This window comes from Eptatretus burgeri, chromosome 9 (genome assembly GCF_056783735.1).
Source record: "Eptatretus burgeri isolate ZD-2024b chromosome 9, Ebu_testis_v1, whole genome shotgun sequence".
NCBI lineage: Eukaryota > Metazoa > Chordata > Myxini > Myxiniformes > Myxinidae > Eptatretus > Eptatretus burgeri.
In genome coordinates, this window is record NC_140969.1 from 18,921,178 (window position 1) to 18,948,009 (window position 26,832).

The following is a 26,832-nucleotide window of genomic DNA, read 5'->3' on the forward strand; positions in this document are numbered from 1 at the left end:
TCAAACCGTTCCCGTAGGTCCTGTACGAACTCTGTCAGTGATTCGAGTAGTTTCACTGCCATGTTCAAATCGAGCCCCGGCTTCTGCAACTGCTCACTTGTCGCGTTGAACCTCTTTAGAATTTCCTGCCATGTTACGAGCAGAATCACCGTCTCAAGTTTTTCCAATTCCTTCAGAATAGCAGATGCCTCATTTTTGGCCTCTGCGTTTAGATGTTCATCCATTGCAAGATCGTCAAGTACCGTGATATTTTGCTGGAATCCATTGACCAGTGCTTCAATAGCTTCTGCACGGGCCGACCACCGTGTATCTGACAAGCACTTGACGACTGGCATGTGTTTCAGTGCATCGCGATGTTTGCGCCAACGATAGGTTGACTTCACGAGATAAACATACAGCCGTTGAACGATACCAAACAGAGTCACAGCAGCCGTGCAGCACTCAGCAGCACATCCCGATGAGGTTGAGAGAATGAGCCATGCAAGGAACAAACTCGGCGAATTCGCAACGACTTTTTAGGTGCGCCTGGATGCCGCGGTATTTTCCAGACATGTTGCTGGCATTGTCGTACGATTGACCGCGACAGTCAGAGATTGGAATTTTGTTCGTTTGGAGAAAATCAAGAACTACGTCTGCGATCTCCTTTCCGGTATGATTCAGTAAGGGCACGAATGTCAAGAAACGCTCTACTGGTCCCTCTGGCAACACGTAGCGGATGGTTAGACATAGCTGGTCAGTTTGCGACACGTCCGGAGTGGAGTCCACCGATATGGAGTAATATTTGGCCCTCCGAACTTCCGCTACAATGGCACTCAGAACTTTTCTACCCAGCACATTGATTAGTTCGTTACATACTGTCGATGAGAGGTAGTTTACGTTACCGCTCCCTTTGTTGGCATGTTTATGGAGATGTGCCGCAAGGAAAGTGTCGTACTTGCTCAGAAGCTCCATCACTCCCAGGTAATTTCCGTTATGTACCGAACCGATCACCTCGTCGTCACCTCGGATGGGCAGACCACGTTCACATAGAAACATGAGGACATCCACGCACCGTCCTAGCACTTCGTGCCAGTAGTGCTGTTCTGACTTGTACTGACTAACTAGTCCAGCGTTAATGCGGCCTTGCAATGATTTTCTGCTGGCCAGGCTCGACATTGCCTGTTTATGCTGATCTGAATTACTGTGTCCCTCTATCGACTCCCAAGCGTGTTTCCAATCTTGGAACCCGGATGTAAACCGACTTTTAGTGTCTGACATGGGTGACATCAGACGGCAAATAAAACAGAACAGACGGCCGGTCTCTTCGGAATAGCACAGCCAACTGAGATTGATTTCTTCTCCAGATAACGTGTGTTTTCTACTGAACAAATTTTTTGTACAATGACACGTTTTATTTCCATCACGGACAGCGGAGTTCTTGTAGCCACTGCCTACATTACGACATTGTGCACTACCCTTCTCGATCCAGTAGTTTCGGAACTTCTCTGGTAGCTGGTCTGGCCAAAGGCCAATGTCTTTTTCATAATCTTCAGCCATTTCGCTGTCTACTTCTGAACCACATTCTGAAGCAGAATCGTTTGAGTTTTTATCACCGCTCGCATCAGCAGCACTGAAACAAGGAGCAGGGCCAACAGCAGATAATGCTGACATAGTCGTAGCTATGTTTCCCTTCGCGTTATCCTGTTCATTGTATAACCCGACTGTGGCTGTTGTACTCTTAAGCCAACTTGTAATTTTGGGTAGCTTGTTCCGTTCGCTTTCGGCTGCTATGCTTTCCTTCCGCTTGGCCGCACCAGACTGGTATTTTCTTCCTCGATCACGTTCACGTTCCGCCATGGCTCAACCAGGTCCACACAAAGGCAGTTCCTACAATAGAAAGCAATATTTCAGCAGTTGACACCAAACACACCTTAATAATAATAATTGAGATATATTAACGTGGATTGATAAGAAGCCTGGGGCTTGTCGAGAATCTCTCCACGGCTCAGATTATTATTGCGAGGTGTGTCTCTCTGGTGGAGGAAACCGGAGGAAACCACCGTGTCTCGGCCATGACACATGATTTACATATGCCACCGGTAGGATTTGAACCCATTCCGCCGAATCCATATAGAGGTGACCAGCCAGCAACCTTACCACTCTGCCACCGAGACACATGTTCTGCCTCTCCGGTCTGGACTGGATAGCATACAGCTAACCCCCATCCGCCAATGAACGTAACGTCTAACAACCATGCTGAGGCTTAGAGTTCTTTATTCTTGACGAATGGTATGAATTGTGATAATCGCTGTAACAAAAACAAAAATAAAATGTTATAGAAAGTTGACACAGATATTACGGTGATCGTTATACATGTACAAGATGTATATTAAGATCACTGATCAGAGTAACGGTATAATGACAAATTAGAGTCACTAGAATAGACCGCAGAGCTTTACATTTGTCTACACATCAAAGTTGCAAGTTCTTTCCAAAAGGTTGTTGTAACACAATTGTCAAAGTTCGTCGGTAAAACTAGAGCATCGAACTGTTTCATGCCGACATAAAGTCACAGTACATAATTCTGGTATTGAACGATAAACAAAACGCATCACTCACACTGTTGTTGGCCACAATCTGGCACAAAAAGCATTTTTCATCGCAGCGGGCAAAAAACCACATGGCAAGGCGACATTTTTAACACAGCGTCTCCTGGCTCACGGCTCACGGTGGGCCCTTAGTGGGTTATTAAATATAGGATCAGCCCAGATCCCCCCTTAAATGCATGTTTAGCCAGGTTGTTCGGTAATTGGACGTTACATGTGTGTCGGGAGGTGTAGCAGGCTGTCCAGTGTTCATACAGTGGTGGTGTACCGAGAGGCGCTGATCTTCTTATTCCTTCTCCCCTCCGAACCAGTCCCCGCCCAGCGCTCTGACAGTCAGTCAGTCAACGAGACGTGTCACAAACCCATTGGCGGAGAACGGCTGCAAACTCGAGCGATGGACCAATCACGGGTCCCCGGAGGCGGTCCGAAAAGGCCGGCCCCGAAAAGCAAAGGAAGGGACGGCTGTGTGAGTCTGGGATCTGCTTCGTGAGAAAGGCCCGCCCCGAAAGGCAAGAGGAACTGCATGAGGTCTGTCTGCGATCTGCTGTATGAGGAACTGCCCAGTGTCGGTTGGCGATCTGCTTCGTGAAGAGTGGTTTGGTCGGTCGGGGATCAGCTTTGTGAAGAGTGGTTTGCTCGGCTGTTCCTCCTCGGTTATGGATCCAGCCTGAGGTCATCTACAGGTTCATCCTGAGTCCAGTCACGGAGCCTCTGACTGTCCTTACTCATTGCACGGCTCGACACTTCTTGTGATCCCATCGATCTGCCTGTGGAGCCCAACACTCTCATTTGGCCTAGTCTGTTGTGCAGGCCAGGCCTGGATTCGCATACTGGACCTTGTGAGAAACCAGCTGGAACATACCATAGATCTTCCTCTCCTGTGCCGTCAACTTCACGGGGGCTGGATGCGCCGAGGCTGGTGCGTGAACGGCGCGACAAAAGGATGTCGCCGCCATATTGCCACGCGGCGTGCTCGAGCTTGGGCGCTCAAATCCGTTGACATAGGCTTGTCACTCGCCGCATTCGTGCCTTCGACACCTTTCCCCTCGTCCATGAGGCATCACAAAGTACTCCGTGTCTTGTCTGCATGTTGTGTGCATGTCGTCCAGGCCTAAGGTTTATCTCTCTAGGGTTCCCCTCGAAACCCGTAACCGCAGCTCCCTCGTTAAGAGCGGGTTATAGATTAATTATAACGTCGTGAATGCTTTGCTTGTGTAGTGGTTTCCTTATTTTTGATCAATTTCAATGAATAATGAATCGCTTAAGGTGGCATTTAGAACTAGGTCATCACATTGAAAATATACTAATGTGTTTTGGATATACATTGCCACTCCTTCACCACCCTTCTCGCATCTACTTTTACATACGAATAAATAATGTGATATTTGCAATAATGTGTTGGTATTTTTAAGCCAGGTCTCAGAAACACCAATAACATTAAATTGAAAGTTCAGAAGATTTAGAAAATCAACAATAGTCAACATTCTTTTGGAGACTTTTCAAATTAAAGTGTATACGAGATAAAATGCTCTTCAGGTCTATGTTACTAAATTTATCCACAAATTGGTCAATATTTTAAGATTGGGAATTGTAACTATTTTTCAGTAAAAAATTTATATTTGGATTTAGTTCTTCTTTACATACACACTTGTCCTGGGTGGTAAACAGATCCAATCACAAATTTGTCAGTTGATCTTTGTTTGCATTGTCATTAGGTTGTAAATCAAGAATAATATTTTCAGAATCTTCTGAATCGGTTTGATTAAAAGGTAAAAAAAAAAAAAACTCATGAAAAGCACCAGAAATTTTTCAGCAGATTGTCTAGGCAGGGATCACTTTTCAGTTCTCGAGATCATGGCAAAAGCAAAAAAGGCAAAAAAACGACATTGGTCAAAACCCAAAAAAATAATCATCTCGTTCATAATTATTATTATTTTTAGAATAATTAATAATCTTCAGATGGCATATTTCTGAGATGCCTCTCTCAATGGCAATGATTATGGTACTATCTGACAGAGTTTTACAGAGTATCTGACAGAGCACTTGGTGCAGCATGCTTTGCTTTCAACATTTTAATCGCTTGAAAAGATTCCATGAAAAGTACACAAAACTGCATTCCTTTGTAAAGGAATAGGAAGGGACGGGTGGGCGGGACTACAACTGCCAAGCACCCTGATGGGGGTGTGGCCGCTATACACATTTGCCCAATCAGACCTATATGGGTGTGGTTAATGGAATATTATTAGGGAGCCGGTGACAGAAACAACCCACACATACTTTTATAAAGTACGTACTACTGAGAATGTTATATCGTCTATATAACGTATGTACTACAACATTTGTAAACTGGTAGTAGAACATATATATGCTGTTTGACTCCGCTATTCGCAGAACCTGCGTATTCATGGATCATAAAGGGTGACCTGCTTCTACATTCGTGCTTCGTGTATTCGTGTTTTTGGTTCACTAAAAAATAAGTGACCACTATATTCGTTATTGTTGTGTGTCTGTTGGGTAGTCGATCCAGTCGAAAAAACCCAAAAAAAAAATTCAAAATTTTTTTTTTTGAAATTTGTTCTACCCTTATTATCAGTATTTACGTCGATATGTTTGTCTGTTTGTCTGTCTGTCTGTCTGTCCCTCTGTTCGGTCCATTGCTCCGTTAATACAATGGCGATTTCGATGAAACTTGGTTGGAAGGTTCATACCATGACCTAGTTGTGTGCAAATGAGAACCGTTGCTATGGACACCACCATTGACGAGCAACGGGACTGAAATTTTTGAAAAATCGTAAAAAAACTTATTTTTTCGAAAATCAAAAATCGGGCCACGAGCGACTGTGGGTAGTACATTCAGCCATATTGTCCAAAATTTCCAGCCGGATCCTATGAAAACTGACGGAGAAGATTGACTTTGAATGAACCCTGGTCGAAACAATAAAAAAACGAAGTTCGTTATATCTCAGAGACTATGAGTCAGATATACATGAAACTGGTATGGTAGGTTCATGGTATGTCCTAGTTATGTGTGAGAAAGAACCGTTGCGATGGACCCCTCCGTTGCCTAGCAACAGCCGAAAAACCTCAAAATGTTGGGGTATTTTAACGAAAAAACAATCTGCAGCATTAACGCTTGAAGCGAGAATCATGAATTTTCTTGTGCTTAATCCTCAGGTCATTCCCCCATCGAATAGGCCCATCGGGTCAGGTTCTATTGGGTAGTCGACTACCCATGTCCGCCTACCGGCTTGTCTGTTTGGTTGTCGATCTCGTCGGAAATTTTTTTTTTTTGAAATTTGTTCTTCCCTTATTGTCACTTTTTCCGTCGATATGTTTGTCTCTCCCTCTGTTCGATCCAGTGCTCCGTTAATACAATGGCGATTTCGATGAAACTTGGTTGGAAGGTTCATACCATGACCTAGTTGTGTGCAAATGAGAACCGTTGCTATGGACACCATCGTTGCCCAGCAACTGGACTTTGAATTTTTTGAAAAATCATAAAAAAAAATTATTTTTTCAAAAATCGGGCCACAAGCGACTGTGGGCAGTACATTCAGCTATATTGTCAAAAACTTCCAGCCGGATCCTATGAAAACTGTCGGAGAAGATAAACTTTGAATGAACCCTGGTCGAAAACAATAAAAAAACGAAGTTCGTTATATCTCAGAGACTATGAGTCAGATAGACATGAAACTGGTATGGTAGGTTCACGGTATGTCCTCGTTATGTGTGAGAAAGAACGTTGCTATGGACCCCTCCGTTGCCTAGCAACGGCCGAAAAACCTCTAAATGTGGGGTATTTTAACGAAAAAACAATCTGCAGCATTAACCCTTGAAGCGAGAATCATTAATTTTCTTGTGCTTAATCCTCAGGTCATTCCCCATCGAACAGGTCCATCGCATCAGGTTCTATTGGGGAGTCGACTACCCATGTCCGCCTTCCGGCTTGTCTGTCTGTCTGTCCCGAGCATAGCTCCGTGGGTTTTGATCCGATCCTGATAACATTTGGTGGGAGGTTTATATCATGATTTAGTTGTGTTTTCCTGAGAATGGGCGTGGTGCACCCATTAAGGGTGGAGCCACGCCCAAAAAACGAGTTTTTAGGGGGTAGCCGATTTCAATTTGCATCTTCTCCTCGGGGGTTTGTCGAATCCGCCAGGGTTTTCAGTATTTGGTTAGCCCAATGGCACCTGCATAGCCCCATGGAGCTCGATTTTGTTTCATTTTCGTCACAAGGTCACGAACTTAGAAAATTGTGAATTTTGACATAAAAATCCATCTTCTCCGAGGGGTTTGTCGAATCTGGCAGGGGTTTTGGTATTTGGTTAGCCCAATGGCACCTGCATAGCCCCACGGAGCTCGATTTTTCATCTTCGTCACAAGGTCATGAACTTAGAAAATTTCGAATTTTGACAAAATAATTCGACCGCCCAAACTTTGAGAGCTCGGATGACAATATTTTTTAATGCATAATTTGAGGTCATTCCCCACCTCAAGTCTTGAAACCATTTTGCTCTATCTCAAACACCTTGCCTGTGGCGCCCCCTTCAAGTTTGTTTTTACGCTGATTTCATCAAAGTATGGATAATCCGAGGAGTGCGAAATGCCATATAGCCTTTAAAGTTCACAAAGGTCAAATTTTCAAAGTTGTGGGAATCGAACCGGGTTTTCGACCTTCTTCGATGAACTAACTCCAATAAGCTCTAGCACGTATCCTGCCTGTTTCCTTATTTTAATGTCCACAACATTGTTTTGTGACCTTTAAAGGTTATGCAAAGGTCAAATTTTTTTAAGTTGTTGAAAGAAACCGGGTTTTCGACATTTTGCAGCTAATAACCTGTCACTCGTACCACATCATGTTGATCATTTTTATAACTTGGTCAAACATTATCACATTGTCTCATCCTTGACTTCTGAAACAATCTACATCGTCAAATACCGCTCGTGAACCATCGTCCTCTTCAGACTTGTTATTATTATTATCATCATCATGTTTTTTTTAAACACTTCAGGACTGGTCTCTCGTATGCACCTGGGAAATTAGAAATCAGCCAACATCAAAGCATTACATAAAAACGTGCAAAAACGGATCCCCAACTACAGCCCAATTAGCTTACTGTATTTCCAGTCATCTCAGTTGACAGAAAATCATTCCTTTTCTGCAACAGCCTCATCTCAGATCATCACTTTTGATTCAGACCTGGTCACTCTACCTTGGACATGCTGCTTCTACTCTTCCAACAATGGGTGGAGGCCCTCAATATCATACATGAGATCAGGGCCCTCTCTGGACAATTTTTTTTTCACATTTAAAAAAAACCCCAAAACAATGCTCGGACATTCGCGGCATTTTTCAGAAACATATCCCCTGCGAATAGCGGGATCCGACAGTATATCGTATTTCTAAAATGAGTAATGAAAACTTTTTTTGAAATGCAAAAGGATGGAGGGATGTTACTCCAAAAAGTATGTAAACAAGGTAGGGAAGATCACAACAAATGATCATGTGAAACCACCCTCCATCTTTCTTTGAATAATGATCTATTTGAACATGTGTGTATATATATATATATATATATATATATATATATATATATATATATATATATATATATATATATATATATATATATATATATATATATATATATATACTCCACCAGTCTAAAGTTTTAGAACAATCCCATTTTTCCAGTTTTTACTAAAATTTAAGCAGTTTAATGTTTCAATGTACTCTGAAATTAAAGCATAGAATAAATAAACAATTGCAGATAAAAAGAAATCATGGAATCGTTTTGTTGAACAAAATTTAATCTAAATTTTGACTCGTCAAAGTAGCCACCTTTTGCAGATAAAACAGCCGATCATACTCGTGGCATTCTTTCCACGATGGAAATCAAAAATTGTTGAGAAAGTTTTTCCCAACACTGTTGCAGAACCTCCCACAAATGTGTTGCACATAGAGGTTGCTTTGCCTTCACCCTTCTGTCCAGTTCATCCCAAACAGCTCGATGGGGGTTAAGTCTGGAGACTGTGCTGGCCATTCCATGATTTGAAGCCTACCGTCTTGTTCTTTTATTTTGAGGTAGTTCTGACATAGCCTGGAAGGTATGTTATGGGTCGTTATCTTGCTGTAGGATGAACCCCTGACCAACTAGGCGTAGACCAGAGGGTATTGCATGGTGCTGCAAAATGCTGTGGTAGCCCTTTTGGTTCAGGGTGCCAGTCACTCTGTGCAAGTCGCCGACTCTGGATCCAGCAAAAGAGCCCCAGATCAACACACTTCCTCCTCCATGTTTGACAGTTGGTGTCAACCACTGAGGAACCATCCTTTCGCCGACTCGATGGCATACAAAAACCATGCGTGATGAACTGAAGATTTCAAATTTTGATTCATATAAGACCTTCTTCGGTCCATAAGACCTTCTTCCAGTTTTCAGTAGTCCACTGGCGGTGCTTCATGGCCCAGGCAAGCCTCTTTTTCTTATTTTGCCATCTTAGCAATAGCTTTCTTAATGCCACTCGACCTTTCTTAAGGCCCAGTCACACCTTGACGTTTTAGCCAGCTTATGCCGATTTTTGGAAAATTTGTGTAAAACGCTGGTACACGTCGAATACGTTATGGGTATGTTTTGTATCTGTTAAGACCACGCTGAAAAACACTGCCATAAGTGGTAGTACGCTGGCTTTAAACGTTGAACTTTTGGGTTGTCCTCGAATTTTTTCATGCTTGAAATTTTACGACGTATGCCGGCGTATGACTCACACGTTCCGCTATGCTGGCCATAAGTTGTAGGCACGTTATGCGATCGTTGACACACGTTGAAACACGTTACTTGTAAGTTACTCATAAGTCGAAACACATTGAGGTAATGTTTAGCGTACCCGAAACTTATTTCTAACCTATGAGTAACGTTTTGTAAGCACGCTACACGAACGTTGTTCACGCTTTGCAACACGTTACTTGAAACAACTACTACTACTACTACTACTACTACCGACATCGACCAGTAAATTCTCTCGAACTACTACTACTAATAACATCGACATCACTAAATTCTCTCGAACTAATACTACTACTACTACTACTACTACTACTACTACTACTACCAACATCGACATCACTAAATTCTCTCGAACTACTACTACTAATAACATCGACATCGCTAAATTCTCTCGAACTACTACTACTACTACTAACATCGACATCACTAAATTCTCTCGAACTACTACTGCTGCTACTACTAATACTACTACTACTACTAACATCGACATCACAATTCTCTCGAACTACTGCTACTGCCACTGCTACTGACATTGACATCTACTCAACATGGAGTCTGGAACACTGACGGGTTCCTCTTGTGAAGCCCATTTGTATATACCAATTCCCCTAAACGCTGCCAATACGCCATTATACGGTAGCTGTAAGTTAGAAACACGTTCAGTAAGTTCTGTGGTCGTCCGGAAGACGTCAATCAAATTCGTCTACATACGCCAATGTGCGTTTGAGATACGTTACACATAGGTTCAAAGCACGCTACTCATTGGTCCAAAGCACGCTACTAATAGGTTCAAAGCACGTTACTCGTAGGTTAAAAATTAAGTTTCGGGTATGCTAAACATTACCTCGACGTGTTTCGACTTATGAGTAACTTACAAGTAACGTGTGACCGACGTGTCTAAACGATTGCGGAGCGTGCCGAGAACTTATGCCAGCGTATGCGGAACTTGTGAGCCATACGTCGAGTACGTCGTAAAATTTTCAGCATGCTTGAAATTTCACGACGTACTAGACGTACCACGTAATATGCCAGCGTACTTCATTGTTTTTCATCGTGCTCCTAACGTATACACAACTTACCCATACCGTATTTGACGTGTGCCAGCGTTTTAGACACATTTTTCATAGGTCGGCATACGCTGGCTAAATCGTCAAGGTGTGACTGTGATGTTGACACTTCCAATTTTCAGGCGGTTATGATTTAAATCTGCGTGTGGCAGGTTTTTAACAGAGAACGCCACGAGTTCGTCGGCGATACGTGCAGCGCACTATGACTAAGTTAAACTATCGTTGGGCATAGGTTGTGAACGCTGACAACAGGCTAAGCATTCGTTGGTATGTTATCTTTAACACAACGAAACGTTCTGTGCCCGTTACTAATACGTTGTGCATACGACCAACACGTTATGAATACGACCAAAACTTAAAAAAAAACTCAAAACTTCAGCGTACGCCAACGTTTAACGTGGATTTTTATACGTTGCCATTCCTGGCTAAAACGTCAAGGTGTGACTGGGCCTTTAATACAGCTTGAAGTCTTCTCTTCACAGTTGAAAAAAATGAGACTTCCTTACATCGACCAGGGTTGAGCTGTGCTTGAAGCTGGTGTCCTGTGAGCCATCTATCACGCAAGCTGTTGACTCTCAGAAACTTGTCTTCTGATTGTGTTGTGGCTTTGGGTCTGCCATACCTCTTCCTGTCAGAGTTTCCTCCAGTTTCCAAGTGCCTTTTGATGGTGTAGGAAACTGTACTCACTGACACCTTGGCTTACTTTGCAATTTCTCGAAAGGAAACACCTACACTTTTAACGGTTATAATGGTCTGTCTATCTTCCTTTGTTAATTGTCTTTTTCTCGCCATTATGATAGCAATATACTACTTCCTGCAGTGAAATATTGTCCAAATAATGCTTCAGAGGGTGTAGCAACACAGTCTGTTCCAACACTGCTTTTATACAGACAGAGGGTTTGTAACTAATCAACAAAAGTTGGGACACCTTTAGGAATTGTTTGCATCAACTTTCAAGGCTTAATTTACTTCCATTGCTGCAGAACAGCTGCAGTTGCTAACCCATTACTTGTTCCCTAAAAAGGGCCTTTTTTAACAACTCTGAAATTTGCATTATTTTTCAGTTTTTGGTCACCTAAACTTTTTTTTTAACCTCTGGCAGTTTATCGCTTAAGGCCCTGTCGCGCCTGACGTCTGAAAAATTTGGCTAAAACGCTGGCACACGTCGAATACGTTATTGGTAAGCTTGTATACGTTAAGAGTACGCTGGCATACGTCATAGTACGCCGAGCTGTTAGACAAATTTTCCATGCTTGATATTTTTCGACGTATGCCAGTGTATGACTCACATGTTCCGCATACTGCTGGCCATAAGTTGTAGGCACGTTACGCGATCGTTGACACACGTCGACACACGTTACTTGTAAGTTACTCATAAGTCGAAACGCGTTGAGGTAATGTTTAGCGTACGTAGTGTTTGATGTGTACAAGAATTTAAGTCTGAAGTCCAAGGCAAGGTCGAAAAGGCGGCAAGGAATCAGAAGAAGAGTGACAGGAACCAGTAAGACCCCAAGTAACTGGAGAAGCTTTCTTCGAGATGACAGCAACAAGACTGAGCTGTTTCACCTTCTTGCGGAAAAGATGTGTGAAGCACAGACGACAAGCACAGTCATTGACACAAAAGGAGAAGATGCCATTAGCAACACAAGGAAGTCACTGGATGCTGTGTCTCCATGTTGTCATGAAGAAGCTGACACTCGAATATTTGTATACGCCAGGGATGCAACGACGGATGGTAGCAAGTCCATTATCATTGAGGCTAATGACACGGACGTACTAGTCATAGCAATATCTGTACTGCCATCCTTACAGGAACTAGGTCTTGAGAACATGTGGATTGCCTTTGGCCAAGGAGCCAAGGCACGATAGATTCCAGTCCATGAGGTAGTTTCTGCAATCGGGCCTGAGAAAGCTAGAGGGATCCCATACTTCCATGCGTTTACTGGATGTGACGTCGTGTCTGCCTTCCGCGGTAAAGGGAAGAAAACTGCATGGCAGACTTGGAACATCTTTGATGATGTTTCTGAAACATTCACCAATATCAGCCAGCATCCAACATTGATTCCTGATCTTGACTTTTTAGAAGTTTTTTTTATTTTTTCAAATTTTTCAAAATTTGGATTTTCAAATGTCCAATCAGGCAGATTTGATTAGAATCCCCTGGAGAACAAATGTGCCAAATTTGATGCTTGTATCATCATTTGCACGATTCCTCTCAAAAATTGCTGTTATCTGCCCCACTATTTCAAAATTTTCCTTTTTATCCCCCGCCGCGTGGCGGAAGGGGGATATTCTTATCACCGGGGTCGTCCGTCCGGCTGTCAGTCCGGCTGGCTGGCTGGGCGTCAACATTTATAGCTGTGAGTGCAATAACTCATAAACTGTTCACCATATCGATTTGAAATTTGGGTCACACATGTACCACCTGAAAAGGAAGAACCCCATTGATTTTGGGCGTGGCCGGATCCAAGATGGCCGACTGGGGCAGTCGTCTGGCTGGCTGGGCGTCAACATTTAACTCATAAACTGTTCGCCATATCGATTTGAAATTTGGGTCACACATGTACCACCTGAAAAGGAAGAACCCTATTGATTTGGGGCGTGGCCGAATCCAAGATGGCCGACTGGGGCGGCCATCTTGAAAAAAATGTTTTTTTGTAATAAATGGAAAACCGCTTATCTGATTTCAATTATTTTTCAAAGGCGGGGGATTCTCCATCTCTGATGGTATATTTTTGTTGCCTTGTAGCCTGTAATTAAATTGCATTTAGCCAGTCTTTTTCCACCTTTATTTACACATCATAACCCACAACTTCCAGGTGAAAAACAAATTCTACAAATTTCAGAAAATTAATTTAAAATACAAAACTACCACCCAACATTACCCTTTCCAAGGAACACCTGTTTCTTGGTGGTTTGTGGTTATTGTGGAAAATCCCACATTCCTGCCCGGACTACTGCTGGGAGTGCCTGATTGTGATTCATGAAATTTCATCTTTCGAGCTGTGTAATGAATGTCATAAAATGTATATTTGAGCCTGGTGCTGGCTTGGGATCCTCGGGTCCTGAGTTCAAGCCCCATTGGCCGCTGAATTAATACACCAGGGACTTGACTCAGCCTGTCATCCTTCCGAGGTCGGCAAAATGAGTACCAGTGTGTACTGGTGGAGGTGCACTGCATCAGCGACATAGTCGCGCTTCCAAGAAATGATAGTTACCCCAGCAGCTAAGCTGCCATACGCAAGAAGAAGAATGTATATTCTGATACTGATGTACCATTGCGCTTTGCAGAGCACCGAGGCTGCCAAAGCAGTTTCTTGGCAAGGGTTATGTTGTGTGGTTTGCCATTGCCTTCCCAGCAGTAGTTAGTTCAGGAACTTTTTGATTTGTTCATTAGCCAGAGATAGTTTGCCAACTCTCCACGAAGAACACCGTGGGATCTTTGACATCCACCAACTAATTCCGGCGGACAGGACACCCGTTTAACGTCTGTTCGAGGGACGGCACACACATTCTTAAATCACCCTGTCTTGTTTAGATGTTGTAACAAATAAAGAATGAAAAAAAAAGTGATGATTATTCACTTTCGGTCAATGTTCTAATCACTACCTCATGTACTTTCCCGTGTCCATTCACAATCTCTTCTACACATATTGATTCTTTCCCATACTCTTCCTGTCTGGGCCATTGTTTCTCGTTTTTGTTATTCTTCCTTTCCTTATTGTGTCTATCCACCATCCCCTCTTATCCCGCATTCTTTGGTGGTTTGTAAACCTATTGCCCTTTGTCATTAACCTCCTTCAACACCAACCCCCTCCTCACACACCCTTTGGTAGCTTGTAAAGCTACTACTTATTGTCGTTTAGCTCTTCGACGAGACGAGACCCTTGTACTTATTTAAAATAAAATTAAAAAAACGTGTTGAAGCTGATGACAGAATGGAAAATCATCTTCATTATCCTCTGCATCCATGACCATAGTGGAAAGTGCTCAGACTTTAGGATGATCCTACCTGTCCAGCTCCTGTCTCTGCTTCCTGTCTTTGTTTTTATGCCTCCGCACCAAGGGTGCCGGAGGCATTATGTTTCCGGGTTGTCCGTCCGTCTGGATTTTCGTTTACATGATAACTCAAGAAGCAAATTGTAGAATTTCATCAAACTTGGTAAAAAGGTAAAGTAAGACGGGGCAATTAAGTGATTAGATTTTGGGCCAGATGTGATAAAGGTCAAACTGAAATTTTACTGTTTATGCCCAAACTCAAGTTGGACAGAATTTCATCAAACTTGGTACAAGGTAAAGTTAGAAAGGGCAATTAACTGATTAGATTTTGGCCCAGATATGATAAAGGTCAAGGGTCAAATATGTTAATACTCAAGTGTTTGTGCGGGAGAGCGGAGGCATACCCGTCGACTGCGCGCAGTCGAATTACTCTAGTTTTCAATGAATCCGCATGTACATCTGTGGCTTCCAAGTGGCAGTGTCCAAGTCTCATAATATATAATGTTGCAAATTTGAACTTTCAATGTCTTTACTTTACTTTTGCATTATTTACTTAGATAACAAACCCATGTTTGGCCTTTAAACACTTTTCATTCTTTATTTATGCACTATCCCACAAAAAGCCATTAGACAGTTTTATTGACATTGCATAATATGCCTGATGCCTGGTGTTGGCTTAATGGTTCGGGTGGCGGGTTGGGGTCCGAGGGTCCTGAGTTCAAACCCCACTCAACTGTTGAATTAATACCAGGTGGGCTTAACTCAACCTGTCATCCTTCCGAGGTCAGCAAAATGAGTGCCAGCATGCCAGTATACTGTGTCAGTGGCAACCCATCCAGGATTGTGCCCAATAGCCAAGGAGACTGCTTAACCCTCTAGAGCCCCAGGGGTTATTTTTTTGTTTACCCAGAACATTTCGTGGGCTCTAGAGGGTTAAGCAGCACCAACGCTCTGCACAGAGTATGGTCCCAATGGATGGATGGATAATATGCCTTGCCATGCAGCCATTTAATACCTCGTTCCGTCCCAGTGCACCGATCACAGCCTTGTGCTCACAAGTCCTACCATTTTATGGTTTGGGGATTGAAGAAATCCTGATGGAGGATTTTCTGCAACCTTTTTGCAACCTGCAAAAAAAAAAACCCTTTTTGTTGGCTGATTATCATTGCTCTTTGGAAGTCCTAACTCATTCCTCTGTGCTGTGTTGTTGGTTGCTTGCAGGCTGAATGGGTTGTCATGAACTACGTCCCATTTGCTGAAACGGCATTGCGAGTTGTTGTGGAGCTTTACCAGAAGGCTGCCTGTCACAAGGCAGTGGTCAATGATATGGTATTGGAGAAGATTGTGAAGGTGAGCCACAAAGGAATGAATTGTTTCTTTTATAATGGATACACGTGTGCTTATGTTCTGTATTTTGAGATGTGCTGTTGGTGGTAAAGCTGAGCGAGCGCTGAGTGCTTTTGGATTGGTCTGTTTGGCGTTTTCATTTCACCACATACCCCATGATGCTGGGATACCAGGTTCAAACCTTGCATATTGTGTAGATTTTTCCATTGTTGTCTTATTGTCCTCATAATTGGTGTCAAAGTAGTGGCATCTTATCTTACCTTTCTCTTTGGTGTAGTAGATGTATAAGACTGAGATAACTGTTTTGGAAGAAAAAAAAATAGAAACTGACCCCTCTATAACCACAAACCAGTAAGAAAAAATGGTTGTGTTGGCCGTTTACAATTCTCTTTAGTAGTTAATGTACTTCTCACCCATCAGACATTGCGGTTGCCACTCGGGCTGCGTTACGGCTGCCCCTCGGAGTCCACTTGGCGCCTTGCAGTCTCATCTTTACTATCGGTCTTGTCCGTGGGTCTGCCCGTTGCTAGGCAGCATACGACCTCTGCACGGTTCGACTTGATGTGGCCTGAACTAGCTGGGACTTTCCGTGACTTCCTCTTCCCCGCCTGGTATCTCTTTGGTGTGGAATGTGATGGGCTGGTTTCAGGATTGGTAAATGGGATTTCAATGTGAAATCAGCTTTGTTTTGTTATTTTTGTTGTTGAGTGAGAAAGTGCTTAAAATAATTTTCTGAAATTGCAAGATTTAAAATTTTTTAATTGGAATTTGTATTTAATTTGTGTGTGGTGAAAAGCTCTACATCACATTACAATACTTGGTTGTCTTCAATATCTCCAAGGTAGACCACGTTTTCATATTCAGCGTTTCTTTTTAACATAATCTGTTATGCCACAGATCATTTCAGTACGGGATGCCATACTATATGGCGTTCTAGTTCTCTTCACCATTGGCATTCGGGATCCTCTCTCTGACTCGCTTGGGAATTTCCTCCAAACACTAAAGCTGTGTGTTGCTCAAATGACATGCTCTCATCTCTGCACTCCATAAACACAGTCCTCTGTACCATTTTTCCAACAATGACCACCTTGTGCTGAACAGTCCCTCACCAAATGAAAGGCAGTTTGCGGAGACTTCCTTGCCTTTTCGTTTGGAAAGGATACAAAACCAGTCACCTTGACCTTAATGGGCTGAACACAATCCTAACTAGCCTTGAAGGCCAGATTTTGCTTTGGCATACATAAGTAAATATTTTCTTGTTGTTTATCAGCTGCAAACAGTATACAGGTTTATTTGTGCAGCACATTCAATTTTGCACCTTTCGATGGCAGTGGAGTGTAATGCTTTTAGGATAATTGATATCTGTCAGGATGAGTCTGAGGCACAGGACTTTCCATTGTGGACAGGTTGATCACATCATTTGTTCTCCACTGCCTTGTGGCTACTCTGGTCCCTCCTGTTCTTCCCTTTCCAAAGTCTTACCAGGTTGTACACCTTCATACAGTAACCCATCCCTTGTTATCCTCTTCCAAATCTAAGCAATCTGCTTGCCTTGTTTCCATTGCCCCCCTCCCTCCACCCCAAGTCCTTTTCTTTGTCAGTGGAATGGAACTACCTCGCTGGGTCTGTCCAATCCATCTTTATTCATATTGTCCACCATGCTGCTTCCATTTGTCTTATCCATGACTCGGTCTACTTTGTCTACCTGTAGTATTGTTTGTACCTGTCTCTTGTCCACTTGTTACCTCTGCCACATATTATTCACATCATCCTTCCACCCTTTGTCATCCTTTGCTTTGTCATGAGTTTCCATACACCATGGAAGACATCACATTCATGATAAGACACAAATATTTTCCCGGCTAAACATTAACCCTCAGGCAGGTTTCTGATCCATCATGGTGCTGCTGAAGCAGCTCCATAGCAAGGAATACTCTCGGTGCTTTTGCTCTCCCATGTTCATCCGAGATTGGATTTGAATCTTCAATCACCGGATTATAATCCGGAAGATAGCCATGTGAGCTTAGCCAAAACCCATGTGTATGTATGTGTACAGGCAATGTGTCATATGCCTAAAATCGAGGCAAAGTAATATGTTTTTTTGTTTTTTTTAACCAGCCTTCCACCAGAAAACATGTCTCTGCAAGAATTCCAAGAGAATGAGAACATTGATGTGCAGGTGAGGGGAAAACTTACATTGGTTGATCCAGAAATGTAAAAGTATGAATCTCTGCTTGTACAGTACAGCTGTGCTTGGATTTTTACCCCATGCACACAAAGTGAAAAGCAGGGTTAAGCGATTGGGGTCACTTCAGGGGGAGGGGGGTTAAAAGCGGGGTCACTTCATCTGTCTGTCTGTCTGTCTGCAAACATCAGTTTATGATTGAGGAACTATGATTGAGGCACAAATCACTAATGTAACCTGTTAAATAAGGTGGTGTAAAAGAAGCTGCATTAAACTCTCCAAAAAGGTTTTATTTATTTATTTTTGACCTTTAAAATATTTATTTTATTTTAATGGAATTATATACGTGAACACTGTAGTACACAAATCGCCTTTGTGGCACTTTTCAAACCCTTTAGTTTAACAATATTGTGCTTGAATAAAATAGAACCAGATTTTACATCATCTCGAACAATCAAATTTGCTGCTCGCAGACTCCACTCATGTCCTCTTTTTCTCAAGACTGTGTGGGGTAAGGTGTTATCTTTTTCAGGCTAAGGTGTTCGACTCTCCAGTTATTTTCCGAGTTCTACCTGTTTGTATTTCGGCAGATTGATCGATTTAAACTTTTTGTGCTCTTCCTTCTTTTTCAGGTGGTGCAACTCATTGGCTCTGACATATTGTCGCACGCACACTTTCTGCCCAAGGAATTTGTGAACCAGATAATGAGCCTGCTCAATCGTGGTTCTATCCATTCTCAGTCTGCATCCTTCACAGGTTTGTCTTCATTGCTTTCCTTAATGTTCTTCATCTTGTTTGGTCTTTGCACCTTCAATAAGTTGTTTTCCAAAAACCTTTCTTTTTGTTTTTTATTTTGTGATGAGACTTGTTACCTCAGTCGCCTAAGGTGGACGGAGGTTATGTTTTCACCCCCTGTCTGGCTTTTTATTTGTCTGTTTGATACTTGTAAAATCTAAGATTTTTCAAGTTTATTGATTGATCTTGTGCATTATTCTGCCTGTCTGCCTGTCTGTCTGTGTGTTAATTTGTTTGTCAATCACCTTCTGGTCACAATTTTAAACCCATCTTCACAAAACTTCACATGGTAGAGTTCGTCATAAGCAATAAGCCTATTGTTTTTGAGGTCAACATAGACCAAAGCTCAACAAGGAAATCTAACACAGGTGGAGGCAATTCAGCCCATCGTGCCTAAATTTTCATTCAGCCTATCACAACTTAGTCAAATTTCTAAAATCCTCAATTTTTATCCGATTGACTTGAAATTTGAAGAGGATTTGCATATTTAGTCATTGAATTCAACCTACCAATTATTTTAAGGTAAGTTAGAGCAGGAATTTGGAATTTGTTCAGGGTGCTGGCGATGTGTTCCCCGGTTTAGAATAGGTACACCGCACCCCTGCTTGTTGTAAGAGGCGATTGAAAGGGTTGGCGTGAGGAAGGACATCCGGCCATAAAACATTGCCTCAAAAAGGGAACCATGATGAGTACAATTCTTTTTGGGCAGGGTACAGCCCAAAGTACCCTGTGGGGGTCCTCACCCCCTCTCTTCAAAAATCAAGGTGGGGAACCCGATTGAAGCAAGGGAAGAAATTTCTCCATTCATGACGACCAAATGTCTCATGCCTCACGTGGAGATCGGGGGACAATAACAGGGAGATCAGGAGAAGTAGTAAAAGTATTGGTCAGTAGAAGAGTCAACGATATTTGACGAGATGGAAGGGAAGTGGTGCGGGAATGGTGAAGGGTAGGCAGGGACAGAAGTACAAATTTGTGTGGAAAGAGTGTACGGAAGGCGTGCATGGTGTTAGTGTCCTGTTTTTTGAGGAGTTTGGAGACAGTGTGGTGAGTGTGACTAGAGTGAGTGAAAGGTTGATGATTGTGAGACTCGTGATCGGAAAGCTCTGAGTGAACGTCTTCTCGGTATATGCCCCGCAGGTCGGTCGAAGCGATGAAGAGAAGAGCATGTTCTGGTGTGCGATAGAGAAGTTGATGGAGAATGTGAAAGATGAGGAAGTTGTGGAAGGAGGAGACTTGAATGGACATGTGGGAAGGAGTACAGATGGTTATGAGGGAGTCCATGGGGGGTTACGGATATGGTGTAAGGAATGGAGAAGGTGAAAAGATTTTGTCGTTTGCTGATGGAGCTGGTGTGTTGATTTGTAATACTCAATTCCAGAAAGTGGATTATAAGCTTGTTACATATACATCAGGTGGGTCAACAACAATTGTTGACTACCTGATGGTGCATAGGTGAGATAGGTGGAACCTCTGAGACACAAAGGTGATCTTGACAGAGGAGGCTGCTTCACAGCACCACTTGGTTGTCTGTGACATAAGGATGAAAGGTGCAAGGAGAGCTCAGCGGGTGAAGTACCAACCGAGGATGAAGGTGTGGAGGTTGAAAGAGGTGACTGAAGGAGGCATTAAGAGAGAGGTGGAGAATGGTAGAGGATGATGTGGTTGAGCTTGGAAGTGGTTGGATGTCAATGAAAGATGATCTGTTGAGAGTACTTGGTGAGATGTGGATGGACAAAAGGACCACCGAGGCACTTGGAAACATGGTGGGGGGATGATGAAGTTGGAAAGAGGATTGACGAGAAGAGGAAGAAATTCAAGGAGTGGCAGAAGGCGAATGGTACAGTGGCAGAGGCGGCTGTGTATGAAAGTTAGAAGGCAGCCAAGAAGGCTGCAAAGAAAGGTAACAAAGGCGAAGGAAGCACATAGGAAAATGCTCGGAGAACGTTTGGATTCGGAAGAGGGTCAGAGAGCGGTATTTGGGATTGCAAAGCAGATAGCGAAAGAGAGGTGCGATATGACGGGGGTGAGGCTTGAAGGATGAAGTGGGACAAATTGTTGTGGACCCAGATGGAATTAAAGGAAGATGGAAGAGATATATGGAAAGGCTGTTGAATGTAGAGAATGAATGGGATGACAACATAGAGAGCAACCCAATTTTAGGACTGGCAAAGAAGATAACTGAGAAGGAAATTGAAGCGATAAGAGCAATGAAGAGTAGAAAAGCAGGAGGGCCGACGGGAGTTGTGGTGGAGATATGCTGAAGGCAGAGGGAAGTTGGGGTGTGAAGAGAATGACAGAGAGCTGTAACCTGGTGGTGAAAGAAGGCCGCATTCCAGTGGATTGGGAAGTGAGTACCCTCGTCCTTTTGTACAAGGGGAAAGGTGACCCTCTGGACTGTGGTTTGTAGAGAGTGATAAAGTTACTGGAGCATGGAATTAAGGTATTGGAAAGGGTGTTGGAGAAGAGGATATGCAAGAAAGTGAATATTGACAAAATACAGTTTGGATTTATGCCAGGAAGAGGAACGAGATATGTGATTTTTATTGGAAGGCAGTTGCAGAAGTACATGGAGAAGAGGAAGAAGTTGTTTTTGGGGTTTGTTGATTTGGTGAAAGCATTTGAAAGGGTTCCACATGAAGTAGTGACATGGGCATTGAAGAAGTTAGGAGTGGAGGAATGGTTGATCAGAGTGGTGATGGTAATGTACAAGAGAGCACGCACAGCTGTAAGAACAAAGGGCAGGAACAGTGGTGAGTTTGAGGTGAAGGTGGGAGTGCATCAAGGGTCGGTATGAAGTCCACTACTATTTGTAGTTGTGATGGAGGTGCTGGCTTGGGGGGTAAAGGAGGGTTTACCGTGGGAGTTGTCTGCAGATGGTTTGGTGTTAATTGGGTAGTGTAGGGATGGATTGAAGCAGAAGATGAATAAGTGGAAGGAATGTCTGGAGGCAAAAGGTTTGAAGGTGAATAATCGGAAAGATGAAGGTGATGGTAAGTGGTAAAACATGTGGTGATGTGGGAAAACCTGGGAAGTGGCTGTGTGCTGTGTGCAGGAAGGGTGTCGGAGTGAGCTCTATTCAATGTACAATGTGCGTTGAGTAGATTCATCAAAAATGTAGTGGTGTGAGAGGGTCATTAACCAGTGTGGTAGCCACATCCAAGTGTAAGGTGTGCATAGAGGGAGTTGCAGATGGAGGAAATGTTGAGTTGGATCTTGGAGATGGAATGAAGTTGGAAGGTGTGAAAACATTTTGATACCTTGGAGACATGCTGAATGGAGAAGGTGGATCAGACTCGGCGACGGTTGTTGGAGTGAGATGTGCATGGAAGAAGTTTCGGAAACTGAGTGGCGTGCTGACAAGGAGGGAGTGTTGTTGAAGTTGAAGGGAAAGGTGTATGCTCCATGTGTGAGAAGTGCTATGATTTATGGGAGCGAGACATGGGTCATCAACATCGAGCAGCAATGAAGGTTGGAAAGGGTGGATGTGCAGAATGAAAGAGACAGAGACAGACAGACATTGTGGAAGATGATGGGAATAGAGTCTGTGATGGATGTTGTGAAGATAAACAGGTTGAGATGGTTGGGTCATATGTTGAGGAAGGATGAAAGTGACTGAGTAAGAAGAGTGACAGAAATGAATGTAGAAGGCAGTAGAGGATGGGGAAGACCGAGAAAGACTTGGCTAAAAGTGGTGGAAGAAGAAATGTGGGTAAACGAGGGGAGATGCAGAAAATAGGGCAAAGTGGAGAAGATTGTCATGGGGCTTGCAAGTCGAACACTCGCTGTAGCAGGGAAAATGGCCTTTAAAATGCTTATTGTTGTGTTGGCGATAGCTCACTAACTTTTCGTGAAGGCTCACCCTCGGAATATTTAACATCCACCAACTAATGCTGGCAGATGGGATGTCCAGTATAACGTCCATCCGAGGGACAGTGCCTGTCTGTAAAACTGAAAAATCACCCTGTCTGTAAAACACCAGGATGCTGGTTTATTGCTGGGACGGGATTCCAACCTAGGCGAGATAGCTGAAAGACGAGTGTGCATCCCTCTGGGCCATCCTGCCAGCCATGTTATGCATGATTGTTGCTGTCGTTACACCTTAGGCCTAAGAGCCGACTTAAGAAGAAGTAGTTATACCTTGCCACAAGTATACCATACAGTCAGTGTTACAGGCAGCAAATGCGTGATGTGCAGCAGAAGCGGAAGTGGGATACCGATTGCGCGAAGAGTTCTCCAAAGTGTGCTTTGAGACGCTGCTGCAGTTCTCGTTCGGTGGAAGAGCCACCTGTGCAGCCGAAGGATACATCTCGCGCATGGCTCTCACCGCCCTCCTGCAGCGTGCACAACAGCTGCTCGCCGCTTACGTGGAGGATGAAAGGCTTAGTGGTTCTTGCCCACTTCCGAGGTCTGGGTTTATCGATTGCATTTCTGACTCACTTTACTATTTCCTTTATCTTCTGTCTCTTCACATGCTGCTCCATTGGATAAAATGACGACTATTGCTCATACAGTTGGTTTTTCTTGTGTATGCATCATTTCACTGCATGAATTTGAATGTGTAAATGAAAGAAGCAAAATTGTTTGTGGCAATGTTTTTTTTAATTATTTTATTTTATTTTTGCAACTTTCCCTGGATATACCAGCTTTTTTTTGGCTGTTGTCTCTGATACTTTTGATCATGGGGGTTTTGAAATGTCTTTTTTTAGGATTTGGGGTCAGGTGGAATAATGTAAGTTTGTCTTTATTTTCTGCTTAGGCAACGAATCACTGAGGTCGTCTTTGTTCTCAAAGCCACTGGTACACTAATGGAGTCCTTGAAGAAGACTCCAGCAGAGAATGGTGAATGTCCCTTGAACACGTGATGCTAATTTTGAGGCAATCGTCTCATCTTTAATTCAGCAGTTGTAACTGATAACAGGTTTTTACAAAAAGTGTTTTGATGTGCAATTTTTTTGTTTGCTTGTTTGCTTTTGCTCATTTGTTATCTACCGTTATTGTCGCCTCTTCCTGTGTGGCACAGTGGACGTGTCAATGTGGGAGCAGATTCTGGGCCTGTATCCCAGCTTGGTGGCCTGTGTGCCCTGTATCTGCCCTGAAGTGTGCCTTGCTTTGCAACAGGCTTTGCTGCCTTTCCAGGACCTCCTAACTCCACCACCTGCATTCCTGCACAATGGTACTGCCTGACTGCCTGGTGTGCATGCCTCAACTTGTCCGAGGATAGCACCAAATCCTGTGGGCAGTTTGTTTCTCTCCGGTCTAATCGGTCACGAGCAAATGCAAATCATGCCCGAGAGCGACAGCAGTGGAGGAAGTTTGGTTTGTCACAACACTGTAGTGGATGGTGATGACACATTCTGAAACAAACCAGAAGGCTTGCAATTCACCCAGCACAGACCCCACACTTGGTAGTCGATGATCTTGAGCCTCTTTTTTTTTTTTTACATCCTGGCAGTTGAACAATGTTGTGTAACTTTTGCTTTTGATTTGAAGGCCGTTGCTTGTCCATTTTTTTTCCTTTGTACTGTGCCATCCATGTAAGTGATGTGTGGCGATTTGAAAGAAGTTCGGTGGTAAGCTGAGCATTTCACAGATCTGCAATTTGCTGTTTGATTGACAAAGGAACGTCACCGTGAGGTTTTTAAGAGACTTTGCCATGATTGTCCGTCTACACAAGGACTTTGCTCTGCCAGTGTTCCGACGTGCCGAATGGGACTTGTACAAAACTATCCCAACGGGCTGGTGTTGATTGGTTGCTGAAAACGATTTGTTAATTATTTTATATGTTTTATATGATGGGAAGTGTTTATGAAAAATGTGGAATCCAAGTTTGAAATGATGCTCGCATATGCGGACTCTGTGAATGAAAGATCGGAGCCAGGGCTCAGCCCAGCAGGTGCTCAAACCCCTCTTTCAGACAAGGAAAGCTTCACCTGCCACAACAGCTTTCTTTTCTTTGCCATCCAATACCATCAGTGCTTCATCCCTGACATTTAATGCTCAACACGTTTGTTTTGTCTCGTTCAAAGAAAACTCGCTTTGAAATAAGTAACCCAAAGGAATCTTCTTCTTCAAAAATTTATTTTCCAAAATCAGACTGTCTGCATTGCAAAGTTTACTTTATTTGTATTCCTTTTGCTGTTTCCCTTTGACAATGGTCACTTAATACTGAGTTTATTATACTTTAAATACCGTCTAAATTGTGTATTATGATGTGTTAAGTTCTGAAATGCTACTTTTCTGTTGTAATTTCATCATCATTTTAATTACACTCCGAACACTATTAATGCAATTTCCTCTTGTAAGAAGGCACAACTCTACACATTAGCAATTGTTTCTTTGGTTTTGTCTATGCTGAGAAATTCTCAGATGAACTGTCAATTTATGAAATCCATCGATTCTTGCTGTAACAGGACGAAGATGCTTGTGTTTAGACTTCCTGATTGATACTAAAACTCACTGTTGGTAACTCAACTCAGATATTTAAACATTTAAGCGATGCAAAACTAAAATCAAAATTCTGTTGAAGCCCCTTTTTTTCTATTGGAAAATTCTTTTGAAATGGTAAAAGAGGAATAATCGATGTTTTGTTATTCTTTTAGTTTTTCTGTTGATGCCGAGCATCCGGGAGTCCTAGAACTATCCACGGTGCGAGTAATGGCATGAGGATGAGGTTGCTCGAAGAGATATCCAGATTTGTTTGTGAAGGTAAATCCTTGAGGGTTATTGGGGGCTTTGGCTGTTGATATCCAAAGTGCCAACAATGTTTCGATTTTACGAAGCCTTTGCTTTAAAATGTGTCGTGTAGTAACGTCACGAAGATGGCTGGTAGTCTGGTGTTATGCACAAATTAATCGACATATGCGTTGAAATAGTCCAGGTAAACAGCAGGCCGAAACATGAGCAATCACCTGCTCAACGTTTCCACCCCTAACTTCAACAAATGTCTTCCGATCCTACATGCACTCCACGCCTTTTACCCTTATTTGGAAAAAAAAAATTAAAAATAAGTTCAGATTCTTGTTTCTATATTGTGGGCTTGCAGAAATTGATTGGGCAGTAATTTTATGAGCTGTCGTTCAAAGGTGAGCTGGAGTACAAAAATGTTTCCGTTAATGTATCCAGAAATTTTGGGAAGGTTGGAACTGAATTTATATTTCCAAAATTGGTTCAGGATAAATTTAAGAAGAAGTCGTGCACTTAACTGCAGGAATGATGCATTTTTCATGTACATGACGATGAAAAGTAAAAAGAACAGAACCATGATGTCTGCACATTTGTAATTAAAGGATTCTGAAAGACCCTTTTAGTTAAATTGCACAATACAGTCATTGCCTGGACATGGCTAACCTGTTCTCATGTTTGAACAAAATTGCCAGCGGATTGTGCAGCATCTGTCGAGGAATGTTTCTGAAGATGAGCACCGGTTGATGTAACGAGGATTGCCCACAAGGAAATCGGAATAACTACAGGGTGCGTGGGATCCAAAGGCCAACATTTTCTTGGTCAGGGTCAGTTGGGATACTGGAATCTTCTTCGCTCTGCTTACCTGTCTTCTGAAACTGGTGAGATTTTTGAAGCCATTATGTTTATATTCAAAATCACATGTTTTTCTGATAAATCCTGAAAACAAGAAACAAGTCTGAATTTTGCATCAGATTTACTTCAAATCTGACTTTCTTCATCAGGTATTGTTGATGCTGTTGCGGGTCGGGGGTCAGTGGCGAGAACGACCACGAGGTGGGGAAGCTTACGTCGTCTCCACACGACTCCCCGGAATTGTAGGCCGTCGCTCTCGGATAACTCTATAAGCCGGCGGGTCGCTGAACCGACCGTGGACGCCAATATCTCACCCTCGTAGCGTAAGGTCTTTTTGTCTGGAGCTAATTTACCTCATTAACTACGTGATTTCGACTACCGGGGAACCACACCCTCGGCACGTCTTGCTCGAACCGGGTCACTACTGACTGCTGTAGAGTTCCAACTACCGACTACCAACTCCGGATCGGGTGCAGTCGAGCGGAACTGCCAAAGGTGTGCCGGCAAGGATGAGCAGATTATCGGGTATA

At 43.0% G+C, this 26,832-nt stretch overlaps 1 protein-coding gene across 4 annotated transcripts in view; it reads left to right on the forward strand.

Annotated features, from left to right (window-relative positions):
- MON2 (MON2 regulator of endosome-to-Golgi trafficking) overlaps positions 1-26,065 on the forward strand; it is a 184,974-nt gene extending 158,909 nt beyond the window's left edge. For 3 of the 4 annotated variants that reach the window (XM_085894252.1, XM_085894254.1, XM_085894255.1), the window contains 7 exons: positions 15,658-15,786; positions 16,204-16,394; positions 17,902-17,962; positions 18,601-18,724; positions 22,961-23,171; positions 23,523-23,605; positions 23,787-26,065. In XM_085894252.1, coding sequence (XP_085750378.1) covers positions 15,658-15,786; positions 16,204-16,394; positions 17,902-17,962; positions 18,601-18,724; positions 22,961-23,171; positions 23,523-23,605; positions 23,787-23,950 — 963 coding nt within the window. In that variant the 3' untranslated portion in view covers positions 23,951-26,065. The remainder of the gene's footprint in view (positions 1-15,657; positions 15,787-16,203; positions 16,395-17,901; positions 17,963-18,600; positions 18,725-22,960; positions 23,172-23,522; positions 23,606-23,786) is intronic. The other variant, XM_085894253.1, reaches the window with a different exon arrangement.
- The last annotated feature ends 767 nt before the right edge of the window (positions 26,066-26,832 follow it).